At 39.0% G+C, this 16,580-nt stretch overlaps 1 protein-coding gene across 1 annotated transcript in view; it reads right to left on the minus strand.

Moving 5' to 3' along the window:
* si:dkeyp-9d4.3 (caskin-1) overlaps positions 1-16,580 on the minus strand; it is a 50,743-nt gene that overhangs the window by 31,296 nt on the left and 2,867 nt on the right. The window contains exons 2-7 of the mRNA XM_040146604.1: positions 8,644-8,695; positions 6,051-6,148; positions 2,904-3,049; positions 2,587-2,682; positions 1,026-1,147; positions 548-656 (exon numbers count right to left, since the gene is read on the minus strand). Of these exons, the coding sequence (XP_040002538.1) occupies positions 548-656; positions 1,026-1,147; positions 2,587-2,682; positions 2,904-3,049; positions 6,051-6,148; positions 8,644-8,695 (623 nt within the window). The remainder of the gene's footprint in view (positions 1-547; positions 657-1,025; positions 1,148-2,586; positions 2,683-2,903; positions 3,050-6,050; positions 6,149-8,643; positions 8,696-16,580) is intronic.

Genomic DNA, 16,580 nt, shown 5'->3' on the forward strand with positions numbered 1-16,580 from the left:
TGATCATCCCGTGCCTTTTAACTGAGCTGTGTGACTTTCAAACAAGAAATATTAACAGTCACTTCACACACAGGCTCTGGCCCAAGGGCCCTGAGCCTGTGTCTGGTAGGCCTGTTTGATAATCCGTCCATGATTCAGTGTCAGTCTGGCTTTGTGTACATGCCTGCTGCTAACATTTGTTGGGTGTGCTGCCTCAGCAATAACATCAGAAGTGAAATACAGCAGGATGAGAGAGAACACTGAAAGCAGGCCCTTGTTCAAAAGCAGGGTTAAACATCAGCATTCTTATTCATCTGAAGGTGACAAAAGGACTAAAAATCAAAACAGAGCTGGTTTGAATATTGCACGACAGGTAGAATGCTAGGCAGTCAGCTACAGTTTTATGTAACAAGCAAACGTAACCCACAGGCTTCATCACACATCTCAGTGGGATGAATGACAACTCCTGAGGTGTAAACTTGCTCAGATGAGGAGAGAGAGGCAGCAATAACAACAGTTGCTTATGTAAACACATTAAACAGACAGACAGACAGACAGACAGACTTACATCCAGCAGCAGGCGTACTACTTCTGTCTTCCCACAGAGGGCAGCCTGATGTAGCGCTGTGCCAGACTCGGACTGTCTGTTGATATCTATACCGGCCTGAATCAGCAACCTGCAGCACAAAAGAATAATGATATTGACCTTTATTTATATAGCATCTTTGATAAAATATGTCTATAAAATAATACAAATGAAAAACTAAATTTTAAGCAAAAACAAGTCTATACAAAAAGACATTGTGGAATTACAAACCAACTACATCAATGCAAGGAAATAAAAGTGTGTCTATAGAAGTGTTTCTATATTTTCTGTGCAGACCTATATCTTCTTTATACCGTAACAGATTTGTAGGTTAGATTCGATCGGGCAGCCAGGTGGACATACAGAGGGACTAACTGACTGACCGACAGGCAGACAGAGTGGGCATGCAGACAGACACATACTAAGAGAGAGGCAGACTGAAAGGACAAGGTTTTCAGACCGTATGACTTCGATGTGTCCGTTCTTGGCGGCGAGATGCAGAGGTGACACGCCGTTGGGGTCGGAGGGTTTTGGTTCCAGCATGGCTGCACACATGTTACTGCTGAGCAGGAGCTGGACCACCTTAAAACAGACGGATCCACAGTAAAAGTTATACAAACGTAATACCTGCAACATGGACTCCTTGTTATGAACAGTTCCAAAAGTCCACACTAAATCAGGTTAAAAAAAAAAAAAAAAAAAGCTTTTATGCACGCTGCTCCCTCTGTATGGAAACTCCTGCAAAATTAGATTTGAAATTGGAAAAGATGTGAATTCAAGTCAATGCTGCAGAAATTGTGCGCTCTGTCTGAAAACTGCAGATGATTTGGGGTATTTTAGAATCTAGATGTGTTAGTTTCAATAAGTCATTGTGCTGGAGTGGCCTCGGTTGTTTTTAGGTTTCTCGTTGTAGATACTATTCACTGTTCAGCAATAGCCCTTCAAGATATCATGTTTACATTAACATTAATTACATTTAGTTACATAGTTATCTCTCCGGGATTCTTGCATTGGGATTCAAATTGCCTTCAAGCGGAATGAGGGATTCATTGGGAATGATGCGTATAATCTAGCATACTGTTTTTAATTTGGTCTCTTTTTTTCATTTATCTTTTGGGGTATTTTTCCCTTTATTGAACATTTGACAGTGAAGAAAGCAGACACCAAACCAGGGGAGAGAGAAAGGGTATGACCTGCAGCACAGACTGGGTTCTAACTGTGGACATTGCGATGTTGTAGCATGTGCTGTACCCATTCGGTTACTGAAGCGCTCCTTTTTCTTCTTTTATCCTAAAATATTTTCTTCCCTGCACTATTCACTGTCCTAGCACTGTATCAGAGCTGCATTAAGTTAATGGTTATGCAAATCAGATACTCTCTTTTTTTGTGTAGGAAACACAATGTATTTTTCAAGGGTTTAGCAGACACGGGAACTGTTCATCAAAAAAGCGTCTACGAGACAAGACAGTGTATTTTTTTGTCGACACATTGTCTTCTGCATTTTTTGTCAGCGGATCAGTTTAAGATATTGCGGGGAGTAATGAAAAGAGGAGCAGCCACAGTGAGCTGCAGGATACAGGCTGCAAACCTCCGACTCCGACCAAATTTCCTCTAGCCTGCTGTTGTCAGGAAACTACTGATGTTTATGACAAAGAAGCTGCTCGAGGGATCTTTGTGGTATTAAACTGCAATTACTGTTACCAGAGTAACCACAGGTTACCAAATTAACCAGAACTGATTTCTTAAGGATTATAACATTAAGGTACAATTTAGGTGCATTCTTTAATATAACTTGTATAGAAATTATACTCATCATATTATAATCACATTTCCCTTTAATTCTGATTATCTTATATATATTTTCTTACGTTGTTTATCTTTAAAGTATTGTTACTGCTCCCCATCTTGGCCTTTGCACTCTTAAAAAAGATACTTCTAATGAGGCTTTCCTTCTTAAATAAAGTTTAAACGCAATTAAATAAAAATACAAATTCTGTTTGGTTTCAGTCCAATCTACTCACCCCGACACGTCCAAATTCGCAGGCGAGGTCCAATGGCGTTTTCCCAGCTGAGTCTGAGATACACGGGTTGGACTGGTGTTGCAGCAACATCTCCGACTGTAACAAGCGAGTGCACACACACACACACACACACACACACACACACACACACACACACGCATACACAGAAACATCTTACTTGTGACAACCAAGATCAAGCATGCATCACCAGGCGCACATAACAGATAAACAGACCCAATAGAAAAAAAACCAAAAAAAACCCACACATGACCACTATACACACCTACACACACACTTACACACAGGCACACAGTTACCCCATCATAATGTCCATGCTGAGCTGACAGGTGGAGAGGGATCTGTCCTTCATCTGACTGTCCGTTGACTGACGACCCGGCCTTCAGCAGCATTTTCATTGGTTCAGTCTTCCCCTGCCATGCAGCATAATGCAGAGGACGCATCCCTACACAAAACACACACACACACACACACACACACACACACACACACACACACACACACACACACACACACACACACACACAGACAAACGCATACCAAAACACACAGCCAAATACATGTACATACAAGACCCCATGAGCACATGCACACGGACACATACAAAAAAATGAGAATCTTTGCAAATACGCACTCAGTTATTGTAATTTTTTTTTTTCACAAACTAATCAGATTGCCACTGGACATACAGCAAGCAAAAAGAGCTCTGATTTTATCAACCATTTTCTTTTTGGATTAGGGCTGAAGCAATTAGTTGACTGACAGAAAATTAATCAACAACTATACCGATGAATTTTTTAATTGTTTAGGTTGTTTTTAAGCAAAACTCACTGGTTCCTGCTTCTCATATGTGACATTTTTCTGTTTTTTTTTTTTTAAGTATTAAAGTGGGCTTTAGACTGTGGGTTGGACGTCACCATGGTCTCTGAAACTGTGGAACTCTGGAACTTGTGATGGCCATTTTTGCTATTTTCTGACAATCTGTAAACGATTAATGGATGAATCAGTAAAACAATCAGTAAATTAACTGATAGTGAATGCAATTTGTTGCAAACATTTCTGTAATATCTTACTGTAGCAACAGAATTAGGCACAGGCTCCCAGTGCCCCGCTTGGAAATGCAATCTTATTGTGTTTGACACGCTTGTGACCCTTAGTGACCTGGGGAGGACTTCAAGCGTCGCACTCACGGGACATCCGAGACAAACTGCTTTCAATCAAAGGGCAAGACAAGAAAAACCCCTATAAGTGGCCTAACAAGACCTCAGAGTAGGTTGAAGGGGACCGGACAATACAGCTCAACCATTCAGAAAACGCAAGGTGATGCAAAGCTCAGGTGAGAACAGCACATAAATTGCCCGTTGAATGAACCAGTGCCTCTAATCAGAAGACTTTAAAGATCGCTTTGAAGCAGTGGCTGCAAGGAGCAGTGAGTATGTTTCTCATGGCAGCAACCCAAGGCCCCCAGTCTTGATACCAGCGATGAGCCACATTATCAAACTGACTAAAGTGCCCCTCTAGGCTCAGTTGGCATGAGGTACTCCTGACTCAGAAGAGAGGTGCTGGCAGAATAAAGAGGCACAGTAGCCGCAGGAGTTGCAGGAGCTAAAGCCTGAGTACAGTATATGAAGAGATGTGAGGGCAAATGAAGGAGCTACTAGAGAGTGTTCTGGTGATTCGGTAAGACAAGGGAAGAATTCACCCAGACTGTGCATCCTGAATTTCTGAAACTTTAGTTGTAGAGATATTGTGAATTGAGGACATATTCCCCCGTGCATATTAGGAATGGTGTTTTATTTGACAGGCAGTGGTTTTTCATGAAATACAATGCTGAGAAAACTACACCCTCAAGTTAAGTACGGGCAGTGGGAATCATGACCTCGTCATATTTGATATTTTTGCACTGGTAACAATAACGAAAGTCTCACAGAAACTCGGCATTCTCAACTAAATGGGATGACTCTTTTTGAAAATACCCTTATCCTTGTTCCCGGCACTCCTTCCAGATTTACTTTATACATAGTTGTTCTTCCCGTTTCCTGTTTATAACTCTTTCTTGACAGGATACCGAGTACAGAAGTCTAGGGCTGCAGGATGTCTAGGTCAGTAAATCTGAGTAATCTTGCCCAGTAATATTTTACCACTGGGTCTGGCATGTGTCATAGAGACAAGTTGTCTCTGTCAGCTCACTCTTAAGCTTCCAAATGCTCTACCTGCTATTATGTTCACCAGCTAAATTTTGGTGTGGATCTGGTTAAAGGTACGGATCCAGTCATTTTTTTAATCACTTTCCTTAACATTGCCAGATAGGGTATTTTTCAGTATACACTCTACTGAGTGCCATTCTAGTTATCTTATGTTTTATTTTACTCTTTAAATCCCATTTATGTGTGTCTTTTTTATGTTGCTTAATGTTTCTTTGTATCTCGTCTCAGTGCCTTTTATGTCTCACGTAAACACTTTGTATTTCCTTGTTGCCGAAAGGTACAATACAAACAAACTTGCCTTTCCTTGCTGCGAGTGGAAACAGTGTGAACGAGAGCGTTGAGAGTGAATAAAAACACAAGTTTTGGACCGGACAGAGACTGTAAACAATGAGCTATAAGACGCTCAGACACTCTGTAGAGCTCAGCTGAACTACACCATCAGGGGGATATTTCCCTGTGCATTTGTCACCACAAGTGGCTCCTTTCATGTAAACACAGTCATTTGATCCATTGTTTATATAAGATTATTGATCATAGCAGCTTCAAGACTGACCCGTGGATTGGTGCAGGATGTAAAATAGTGTGAGCATTAGACTGAACTGTAGTGAAGACAGAGGGGAAGCACAAAAAGCCAAGGTTTCCAACGCTCACTATGAGCTTTAGTTAGGTACTAAAAGAAAGATTTGAGGTTTCCCCAACACCTCCATGGAGAGAAACCCATTGAGGAGCTAGGACCACCTGGTAAGGAAGGCCGCCAGGTATATGCCTATATTTAGAGACATACTGGGCATGACTGAATGGGAGTGTAGAGACAGTAGTCCAACATCCTGGAGGGATTATATCTCCCATCTGCCCTGAGATTTCTTCTTATGGAATCTGCCAGGGTGGGAAGGAGATATTTTCTGGTGAAAAAGGGGAAATCTGGGCTGCTCTGCTTCCACTTGGCTCTCGTTCCTGCAACCAGAAAGTACTTCTCTTCCATTGTCTATTGTTTGCTGTGCACACAAATTTGTCACTCCTCATAAAGACTGGAAACTAAACAGGGAATTTTTTATTGCATCTCCAACAAGCTCAGCTTATGTTACATGAGCCTATTATTGGTCACACAGGGTGAAGCTGGAAATATATATTTGTTTTGCTGTTTTTTGTGATTGTTTTTGTTCTAGCCTGCCTTGTGTGTTTTGTGCCTGTTTCATAGTAACATAGTGAGTTGTAAGGACACTAGAAATGCATTTTTACCTTTGTGGTCTTTAATATCCACTGCTGCCTGGGCCTCCAACAGCAGAGAGATCAGCTCCTTGTTACCACTCAGAGCAGCATGGTGCAGCGGTGACAACCTTCACACAGACACAGATTATGTATAAAAATACACATATTCATATACGTAGCGTAAAACCAGAGCATAACTTTGCTGAAATAATCTTCAGCGTACAGCGGCTCCGCCCCTCAGCTCTGTGTGAGCAACGGGAGGGGGCAAATGACCTACTTCCATTAATAAGCAATCTCTCTACCCCCAAGCCGAGCGTACACACAACGCGCCTCTGTGTGTGTGTGTGTCTAATGGATCCCTGGTGACTATAAGGGCCGAGCCCTGGAGTTAAATCAACGAATCAACAGTCATTACACAAAGAATTGAGTCCAATTATCTGATTCCAATCAACATAATAAAAAGATCTTTGTTATCTGATGGAGCCAAATGAAACACAATCGCAAACCAAGCATGTGCACACAAAAAGCTCAACCAATCATGAGTCTAAATATAGCCAAAAATCCATAGTTGTAGATTCAGAGCTGATACGGGAACAGATCTGAGCAAATTAAGAACTGAGAAATGTTGGCTTAACTTTAAGGTAATTAGTCTTTAGATTTGAGCTCTTCGGCTGGCTCCAAGTTTCAAAGACAGATTTAGGCAGGGGATAATGTGTATTGTGATATGGATTATAATTTATTGATCATTTACAGAGATTTTTTTTTTCCTTTTTGCTTGTCCCCGTCGTCGTGGAGATTTTGCTGATTATTGGTCAACTTGTCAGCGAGGAAAGTGTTCAGGAGCCCAATATGTCTTATGCTGAAAATATTTATTGAAGCTTGGCCAAATAGAATGGAGAAATTATCCATACAAGTTATCCTTTACAGATTAGGCTGCAAATACTTTAAGCCCAGCAATGGTCAAACCCAATTCAGATCATGTTGCAATGTAGCCTTCAGTAAAACATCAGAGCATCCTGGTCTGGAGCCACTGATATCTGGCTATGTCAATGGATTCTAGCAGACCCCAATCTATGGCGTCCAGGCAGGAAAGAACAGCCATTTCCTTTGACCTTGGCTACTACAGCAACGCTGCCTCACTTTTATCAGAATGGCTGTTTTCCCCAAATAACCTCCGACAGCTGCCCAATGTCTCAAGGATAGAAGACATTGTTTCTTTCAGAAATATTTGCCACTATTTCGCCTGAGAACTCAAGGTCCATGCTTGACCTGCGTTACCCAATAGAAAATTCCCTAACACTCGTCATTTTGATGATCAAAATATGGGTCAGATACAGGACAAAACCTCTGGGTTTGGTGTTTTGCTCAGGGTTACTTAAGTTTTGAGGCTTTTTCTTGTCTCATGGATTAAATCTGAGATCTTGGTTTGAAGGACAATACTTCAACAGTAGTGGTTCTTAGTGTTTTGTTTCTTTTTAACTTGTGATCCCTTAAAATGAGTCAGTTTCTGAGCCTGTGAGGTAACCCCCCTAACAGGCTCTGGCCTTAGAGAGGACGTGGACTGTAACCAGTTCAACCAGCCCAAGTGATTTTTTTTCTATCTCAGAATGTTCATTTAAAAGATTTTTATAGACATAAAGATGAAAAATGATTGATTATTGATTAATTTCATACAAATACAAAAGTCTAATTAGTGCTGAATTAGTCCATGAAACCTTAGAAAAAAAACACCCAAAAAGAAAACTTTCTTTTGGCAGAGCAAGGAGAAAAGCTTCAGTAAAGTATTACAGTATTTTAGTAGGAAAACTTAAAAAAAAAATTAAAAACAGTAGAAAAGCAGATATTCTTTTTTTCTTATATCTTTAAATATCATGTGACCCCTTAGATTTATCTTGGGATCCCTTGAGGGGATAGTGATCTCCAGTTTGGGAACCACTGCCTTAAATGCGGTGTCCCACAGCTCCACAAGAGGTTTACATTTTGTACAGGTGAAAAAATGTTTAGATTCCAATTACAAATCTGAGTAAAGTAGAAGCAAGTCTAATGCAATATTATTCCAAGGATAGCTACTATGTTAAGTAGTTAGTTAGTGTGTCATGCACATACAAGTGCCAAAAAATGACTGCTGTAGTGGTGAAATATTTGTCTAATGTGAACATATCTTATTACATTACATTGCAACCAATGAACTTTGTCCTCTGTCCCGGGCTCTACTCCACAATTCAAGCTTCTTATAATCATTAATCCAACAGAATTCATTACAAATTTTACTAAATAGTGTAGCCCCTAAATCATCATTTAATGAGCAATAGAATAGAAAATAGACTTTGTCATCATTCTCACCTAAATCACATATTAAAGAAAATCTTTTCTCTTCAGGAGAGATCATATGTAATATAATTAATATTACTGTTTTTCTTAGTCCCCTGGCGGAAAATATGGAATTGGTTAATATGAAAGACAGAATCAATAAAGAAAATAAAGAGAGCAAGAAACCAAACCAATAAAGAAAATTAGGCACCAAAAAAAACAAAAGAAGAGTAAAATGAATAATAAAAAAAAGAGGCACGGATGTGGTGGAAATGACAGGAGGACAAGAAACAAACATGTTGTTGTCCCTCACCCATCTGCATCCTGGATGTTGACATTCACCCTCTTTGCTGCTCCGAGTAGCTCTGAAACGTAGAGAGAAAAGAGACACAGAAAATGAGAGAGAGAACAGTCCAAATTTAAACCTAATCAGAATTCAGTGATTAATGTATTCTGTCCTTGAGATTATTCTAATATTTCGCTCCCTGTAGGTAGAGTTGACAGCTACACTTTTATACCTGTGAGAACAACCTCTAGAACAACCTCTCAACGCCTCTACAGTTTCTTCACTGCAACAACAAAAAAGGTCAAGGAGAAGTGACAGGGTAAAGGAGACAAAGAAAAGTCTTTTCTGGGAAAATCATCAGGATTCTACACAGGCGCAATCTGTAGCTTGTTTTTTTTTTTAACGGAGCCCAAGTTACATATAAAATCCGCAATTTGTTTGTTTCTCAGTTGATGATAATTGTCGCAGAGGCATGTTTTACGCTGAGCATTACTAATGTAACATGAATAACTTTGATTTAGTTGTTGTTAAGTGTTAATCCTCTTATTAAAAATAGACTTTACGTGTTAGGGCTACCACTTTGTCTACGTTTGAATTTCAGATTACATTACTATGATTATGCACCAGACACATGTATCTTTGTTTACTGATGTATTTCACAAGAGAAAGGTTTATGTAGCTCTTCAGCAATTAAAGTAAATAAACTTCAGGGAACAGGTCAGCCTCGTGGGGGATATGCTTGTTTGCTTTCTTTCTGACACTTAAACGAGTAGGTGGATATAAATCTTATGTCTGCGCGAAGTGTGGCGCTGGAGCTAGGAGCCGGTTAGCTTAGCTTAGCATAAAGACTGGAAGTAAGGGGAAAAAGCTAGCCTCCCTCTGTCTGAAGTTCCATGTATTAGCTGATGTTAATCAAAAATTAGTTACAGCACATTCTCTTGATTGTTGGATGAGCAGATCGATACCACTGTCCATTAAATATGACGCTAGAGCCAGAAGACAGTTACCTTAGCTTAGCATAAAGACAAAACAAACAGCTAGCCTGGCTTAGAAATAGTCCAGCACATTACCTCCCACAAAACTACAACTTCTTACAGATAAAACAAATGAAGTATAACGTGAATTTCTAGGCGCCGGTAGACATATTGTTGGACTTAGGACAGCCAGCGAGCTAGGCTAGCTGTTTCCCCCTGCTCCCAGCCTGTATGCTAAGCTCACCTAGCTCCATACTTAACGCACAAACATGAGAGTCGTATCGATCTTCTCATCTAACTCTTGCGGGAAAAAAGCAAAAATGCGTATTTGCCAAAATGTTGAACTATGCCAATATGTTTTAGCTTTTGTACTGATAGACTTGTCATCGATCCGAGAGTGATAGCAGTTCTTGTGTGATGTTGTGTGTACATTTTAGGATTTCTTCCTATTTTGTTTACATCTGTATCGATACTGAGTTTTAAAATTTCAGGTGCATTTATAATTATCAGTTATTATTATTATTATTATTATTATTATTATTGTACACCAGACATACTATATCCTTATTTATTTGTGCATTTCAGCGCAGCCAGATTTATCTAAACCTCAATAAATTAAAAACTCCAAATTTAGTTTCACATTTGATATTAGTCTGTGTTTAGCATTTCACATCCTTTCAAGTGTACTTCAGCAATCCCAACTTTATTTTGCAAAAATAACCTTTGTTTATGTGACGTCAGGAGAGTTTGTTGTTTTACTGATCAGTGTGGTAGCTGTGCAACCGTATCTCCAAGAAATTATGTTTTGCAGGAAACACAACCGCTGGCTGGATTTTGTTCAGAGGCAAAGTTTTTCTTTTAATGAACGAAGTGCTACATTTATTTAGGGCAGCCGAGTCACCAGGAGTTGTAGTTGGGGTGGATGGCAGGCGTACAAAGTGCACAGCTGCCACACCAGACACTGGAGGTCACATCCGCAGTCCTGCCTGTGGTTAGGTATAAGCAACAAAAGCACTTTTCGCAGATTAAGGAAAGACTTCACTACAATCTTTTTCTAACTTTAACCAAGTGCTGTGAGTGCCTAAACGTAACCATTCAAAAGTTTAATAATGCTTTAGTCACTACAAGTGGATATTGTGCTGCAAGGTCGGATATTTTGGCGGAAAAAAAATATATCTGCTAAAATTTTACTGACACGCTCAGTGTCAACATATTAGCGACTTGCCCAATATGTAAATGAACCACATATCCTCATGATGTTAACCGAAATTCCCACAAAAAATGTATTTGCAGTTTAGTTGTATATGAACGTAATTTCTAGGAGACAGGGTTGAACTGTGGGTTCATCAGCAAAGAAAGCAAAATGTGTGTGAGTTGAGTTTAAGATGACATAAAATAGAGAAAAGCAGAAAATCAGGGACATTGGAGAAGCTGGAAACAGAGTATTTTTGGCATTTTTGGCATTTAAAAAATCACTTAAACGATTTTTACTTTATTTGATCTCTCTGTCATATATATGAGACTGGGTGTAAGCGTTTGCATGTATCTATATGTAGTTATATAGTGTTTTGGTGTATACATGCATCTGTGACTGTGATTATGTGAATGCGCATGTGTCAGTAAGTGATAACCTTGATCTTTGACTGAAGCATCAGAAAGATGAAGACAACAGGAAGGAGAACACACATGCCAACACTCACTACACACACACACACACACACACACACACACACACACACAGTCTGAAAAGGACAGAAAAAGCGGCTTTTTTGTCTCTCGGCCTCTACTTTTTTTTTTTTTTTTTTTGGTCAAACCCTCATAATCCACAGAACGTAATCTGTAGTTGTCCTGTAATCTGGGGAAAAGCTTCTTCCTCTCTCTGCAGCTCTAGCTACTCTTCATCCCTTCATCCTGCTCTCACACTCTAATTTTCCCTGTAATTTGCTAAAGAGCGCATGCTGACGGGTATTTCTGCTCGTTTCCGTTTACACTCTGCAGCTGACATCATTCTCCTGCACGTGTGTGTGTGCTTCTCTGTGTGTGTGTTTGTGTGGACGTGTAGGTTCCCCCAGTCCATCTTGGATTAAAAATAAGAACCTCCCCCCTCCCCCGCCCCTACAGATGAATCAATGAGTGCAGATATCTGTGTCACCATCAGACTGTCACAGAGCCACATGACCCCCACCCTGAACATAAACCTATGACAGAGCCTCAGTACTCAACGCCCACAGTTATTCCACTGTCTCTTTTCTTTTTAGATTATCCTTCTTTTACTACAAGAAGTCTGGATTATGACATTAGTCAATAATGCTACCCCTATGACCCAAAACTGTATATGTATGTATGTATGTATGTATATATATATGTATATATATATATATATATATGTATATATGTATATGTGTGTGTGTGTGTATATATATATATATATATATATATATATATATATATATATATATATATATATATATATATATATATATATATATGAAATACTAGCTGACGGAGACGGGGCATTACTCTCCTCTTAAACAATCCATCTTTTCTTTTGGTTTGGGAGCCACATTGATTCCCCTCGGAACAGATTTTCACATTAAAACTTGAATTGATTTAATGAATAAAAAAAATACTCTGTCTGATTGTATCACTGACTAAATTTGGTGCTTAAAATTTCAGATTTACGCATTTTCCTTCTCTGACATGAACTGTTTGTTTGGGAGCGTCACCGTAATGTTTCTGTGATGGTGTCGTTGGACCAGGGTTCATACTTTTTTATGATCATTTTAGGCATAACACTGCAACCGAGCCCCGGTTACCATGGCAACCCCCCAATTTGCCATTCTCACAGACTGTCAATCACTTGGCAGGGATTACTATGATATTATTTTGCAGCATCGCCCTCAAATTGCAGCTATTTTAGAACTTGACATGAAATCGCACCATTCACCTCTAATTTGAAACCTTGAAAAACGGGCAAGCGGCTTCTGTCTAACAAAGCAACCTTCAAGGTATCGGAGCAGATTGCCCAACCTCAGGAGAGGTGAAAGCGGAGGGTTTCTCAAGGGTTCTCATTACCAGAGATGTTCTGAAGTCCAGTTTCGATCACCTCTGACTTTTCCTGTCACCATGCATTTGGAGTTTCAGTGTAACATGTTGCCTAGAAGAAATGCCAGCACTGACATGTCTGTTCTCTTTCTGTCTTCAGACGATTGCACACATATGTTAAAGTGACTCGACTCAGGGTCACAGTATGCTGACGGTCAAGGAAAGGTATCACATTTTCATCTAAAGTACAAAATGACAGGATAACAAAACAGTATGATGAGAATGCTGTAAGGGCCATAATTAGAAAAAGCAATGCCCAGATATATGTTATACTATAATATAATGTCATAATATTTGACATTTTCAATTTTTTTCTTATTAAATATTAAAAATTTGCCATTTTAATGTTAACGTTGTGGTATTCAGAATGTTTTGATAGCTCTCAGTTGGGTTTAATTAGTCTGTGGGGCAGGATATTTTTTTTTACAATAAGAATATTTTAACCTGCAGCATTTCACTTTTCATCGTGAACCCTTTTGAAACGGGGTCACCAGCTTCTGACACTATTATTATACATCGAACTTTAAAAATTGCTTTTTCGCAGACTTTAACTCAGTGGTGGTGATTCAGAAAAAAACGGAAAAGAATGCCACAGCAAGTGCCAAAGATTATTCTGCACTTTTCTATACATGCTGGAAAGAATACAATTTTAAGAAAGGCAAGCCGTTACTATGGAGTCCCTTTCTGGAAGGTGGTGTGTTTTGGCTACAAAATGGTAGTCTAGTATTCTTAATAGCTACAGCTTCAAAGAAAAAAGGCCTCTTTACCATTCTGCACACTAAAATACACCAGATACCTAACAGACAGAGAAATAAATGTCCTCTGTATTAGCAGGTGTTAGTTTGTTAAAAAAAAAAAAAACATTAAAAAGTAATTCTTTTGTTTCTCAAAGACCAAAAAAAAAAAAAAAAAAGTAACAGAGGACATGAGAGGGACGATGCACTTCTGGCTTTTTTTCAGATACACAAAATTTCAAACACAACATTGACCTTTTAAGTTGATATGGTGAACTTGTTAGCAAACAGTTGCTTATTTACACATCCAAAAGCTACATTATCATTTATTTGGAGTCCCCTGATGAATACAAGTTCAATAATCATTCTCTCTCGTGGCTACCTCTGTCCGTCTACTGTCTCGGGGAGCTTTTACACTGGAGTTTTAGAGCTTTTTTTTTGTGGAAATCAGCTGCCTGCCAAACAATGAGCTGAAACTCGAGCTGCAGATTCGGGTATTAATTCTCTGTAGGCTCATCACAATGAGCGACCTCTTTCTCATTGTCATATTGTTTTCACATTGTTATTATAAAAAGAATGATGATGATAACCATTTTTAAGGAAGGAAACACAGTTAAACATCGCTGCAGCCAGTAAACTTTATAGGGCTTTAACTAACGATTATTTTCAATGAAGGTTAATCTTCTGATTGTTTTCTCAAATAGTCAAACAACGCTTTCGTCCATAACATGTAGAAAAATTGTGAAAAATGCTGATCATAATTTCCCACAGCCCAGGGTGGCGTATTCACATGGCTTATTTTGTCCAACTAACAGCCCAAATCCTAAAGATATTCAGTTTGTTAACATATAAATCAAAAACAGCTAATACTCACATTTGAGAAGCTGAAACCAGCAATTATTTATTTGTTTATTTATTTGTTGGCCATTTTTGCTTGAAAAGTGACTCAAGGGATTCATTGATTTTTTTCAGTAGTTGAAGATGAAATGTTTTTTGTCAACTGACTGACAAATTAATCAACCAATCTCTTAGCACTTGGATCTGTGCGGTCCCATGGTTACACATACACGGTATACTAGGGGACTTGGGGATTATTGTGGTTGTTGGTGCTCAGTGCTAATGAGTCACTGACATTTCTGGCTTTCACTTGTTTTTGAACCGTTCCTCATTCTTAGGGTGGGGGGACAGTATTTTGAGGAGGTGATCGACATTTCATGTGCAACTCCCGTTGATCTCAAGCCGAAAAAGCAAATGAAAAATAAATATTTTCACTACATTGTGCTAAAGCAGCATGTTACCACTTAGTATTTCTGCTGGTTCACTGCGGGTCTACTACAGCTCAGTTCAGATACAGTCATGTACTTGATGTACCAGGCCTTTATTATCTCAGTCCATTACAGACTACTATGAGCCGTACCAAAAAAACGGTCACTGTTGTTGCTCTTCCTTGAGCGCCGATAGCGACCGTGACATTGTATAAATTACTCAGTGCCCATTTCAGTTGGTTGCAACATAAAAGAGATGCGACTATGATAAAAAGTTCTCATATCTCAAAGATAAGGAGCTTAATTGCAACTGAACCAAAGATAAGGAACCATTACCAAATTATTTAGGTATGTCCCTTTCTTTGTGAAAGCAGGACCTTGCTTTTGATGTAATCTATTTGAATGTGTTGTATCAGAGATTAGACATCCCTCCGTCTGAGCTGATTCCTTCAAACTCTAAAGAATCAATTCTTGAGCCAAAACAATCACAGAGGACTTCCTGTAAAGAGAAACTCTTCGATCAAAGACTACAAACTTAAAAAATAATGCTGCATTTTTGTTACTGTCTAAAAACTATTAAAAACACGTCAGTCAGCCCCACCAATGCACCGGGTTACATCTTCCATCTTTACGATGCAAACACACACACACACACACACACTGCACCAAATGTTTATTAATCAGCAGCTGAAAATAGTTCCCAACCAATGCACTACTTCCTCTCGTTTGAGTAACATTTGCAAAAAACTACAGTGGCCAGATGTTGTAGGAAATTACTGAGGATTTTTTTAAACAATGAAACTGTATTTGTGAACTGTTATAAAAGATTTATGTCTTCAGTATGAGCAAATTGGCTTGGGGCTGAGAGCCTCAGACAGGCTAGAAGTCAGAGAGTATTGAGAGACAGTAACAAATTGTTGGTTTCGGTCTTTTCATGGGATTTATTAACAGTCGAAAGAAAAACGGCAGCATTATCCTTAAAGCTATTTGAATAACTTACACCTTCTGAATGTCCTAAATATGTTAGTTATAAATACACCGTATATGAAAATATGAAAATTATCTCAAAATTATTGAAGCTGTTTCAAGTTAAAGTTGAACAGATTCTTTTAGTGTGACTCTGGGTTTATCATGGGAGATTGTACTCTCTGTAGGTTATGAGATCCTGTTGACACTTCAAGGAAAAATCAGTGAGGCTCAAAATTTTGTGAGATATAAAAACCAAAATGTAATTACAAATTACTTGGAGACGTACAGGGACAACAGCTCTACTGTCCCACAGGTTACCACTTTCTGATAAGGCACTGTTTTTAAGGTGTGATTAATGACTTTATCTGAGGTTAATAAATAATTTAGCAATTCTTTATAATTTAGTTAAAAGCCATTAATGAGAACAACAGGTTTCTGGAAAATCCTCCTCCAGCATGACACTGTCTTTTTAGCTAGCTCTTTAATTCATTAGAGAGACCTCTCCAATTGCCTGTTTGACCCACTACCCTCTGGAAAATGGCTGCAGGACATCTGGACCAAATCCATTTATTAACACACTTGATGGATCGTTGTAGAACCATTTATTAATGATTTATCAACATTTAAAGGTGACCGACTCACTTTTGCTGACGGCTTATTCCAAATCGAGAAACCCACTGCGCTGTAATAACTGGATGCAAGATGACTTATTACAGACTGAGAAACATGGCACCCTTTGTTAGTGACTTCCTAACATTTAGAACTGCAGACTCGATGGCTCGGAGGGGGTCTCCCTAGTGAGTTTAAGGGCTAGTTAAGTGTCATGCTGGAGGAGGATTTTCCACAACCTGGCAACCCAGAAATTGTAATAACTGATCTGTAAAGCATTAGTAAACAATTTATTAACAGTCATTAAT

Source organism: Xiphias gladius, chromosome 15 (genome assembly GCF_016859285.1).
Source record: "Xiphias gladius isolate SHS-SW01 ecotype Sanya breed wild chromosome 15, ASM1685928v1, whole genome shotgun sequence".
NCBI lineage: Eukaryota > Metazoa > Chordata > Actinopteri > Istiophoriformes > Xiphiidae > Xiphias > Xiphias gladius.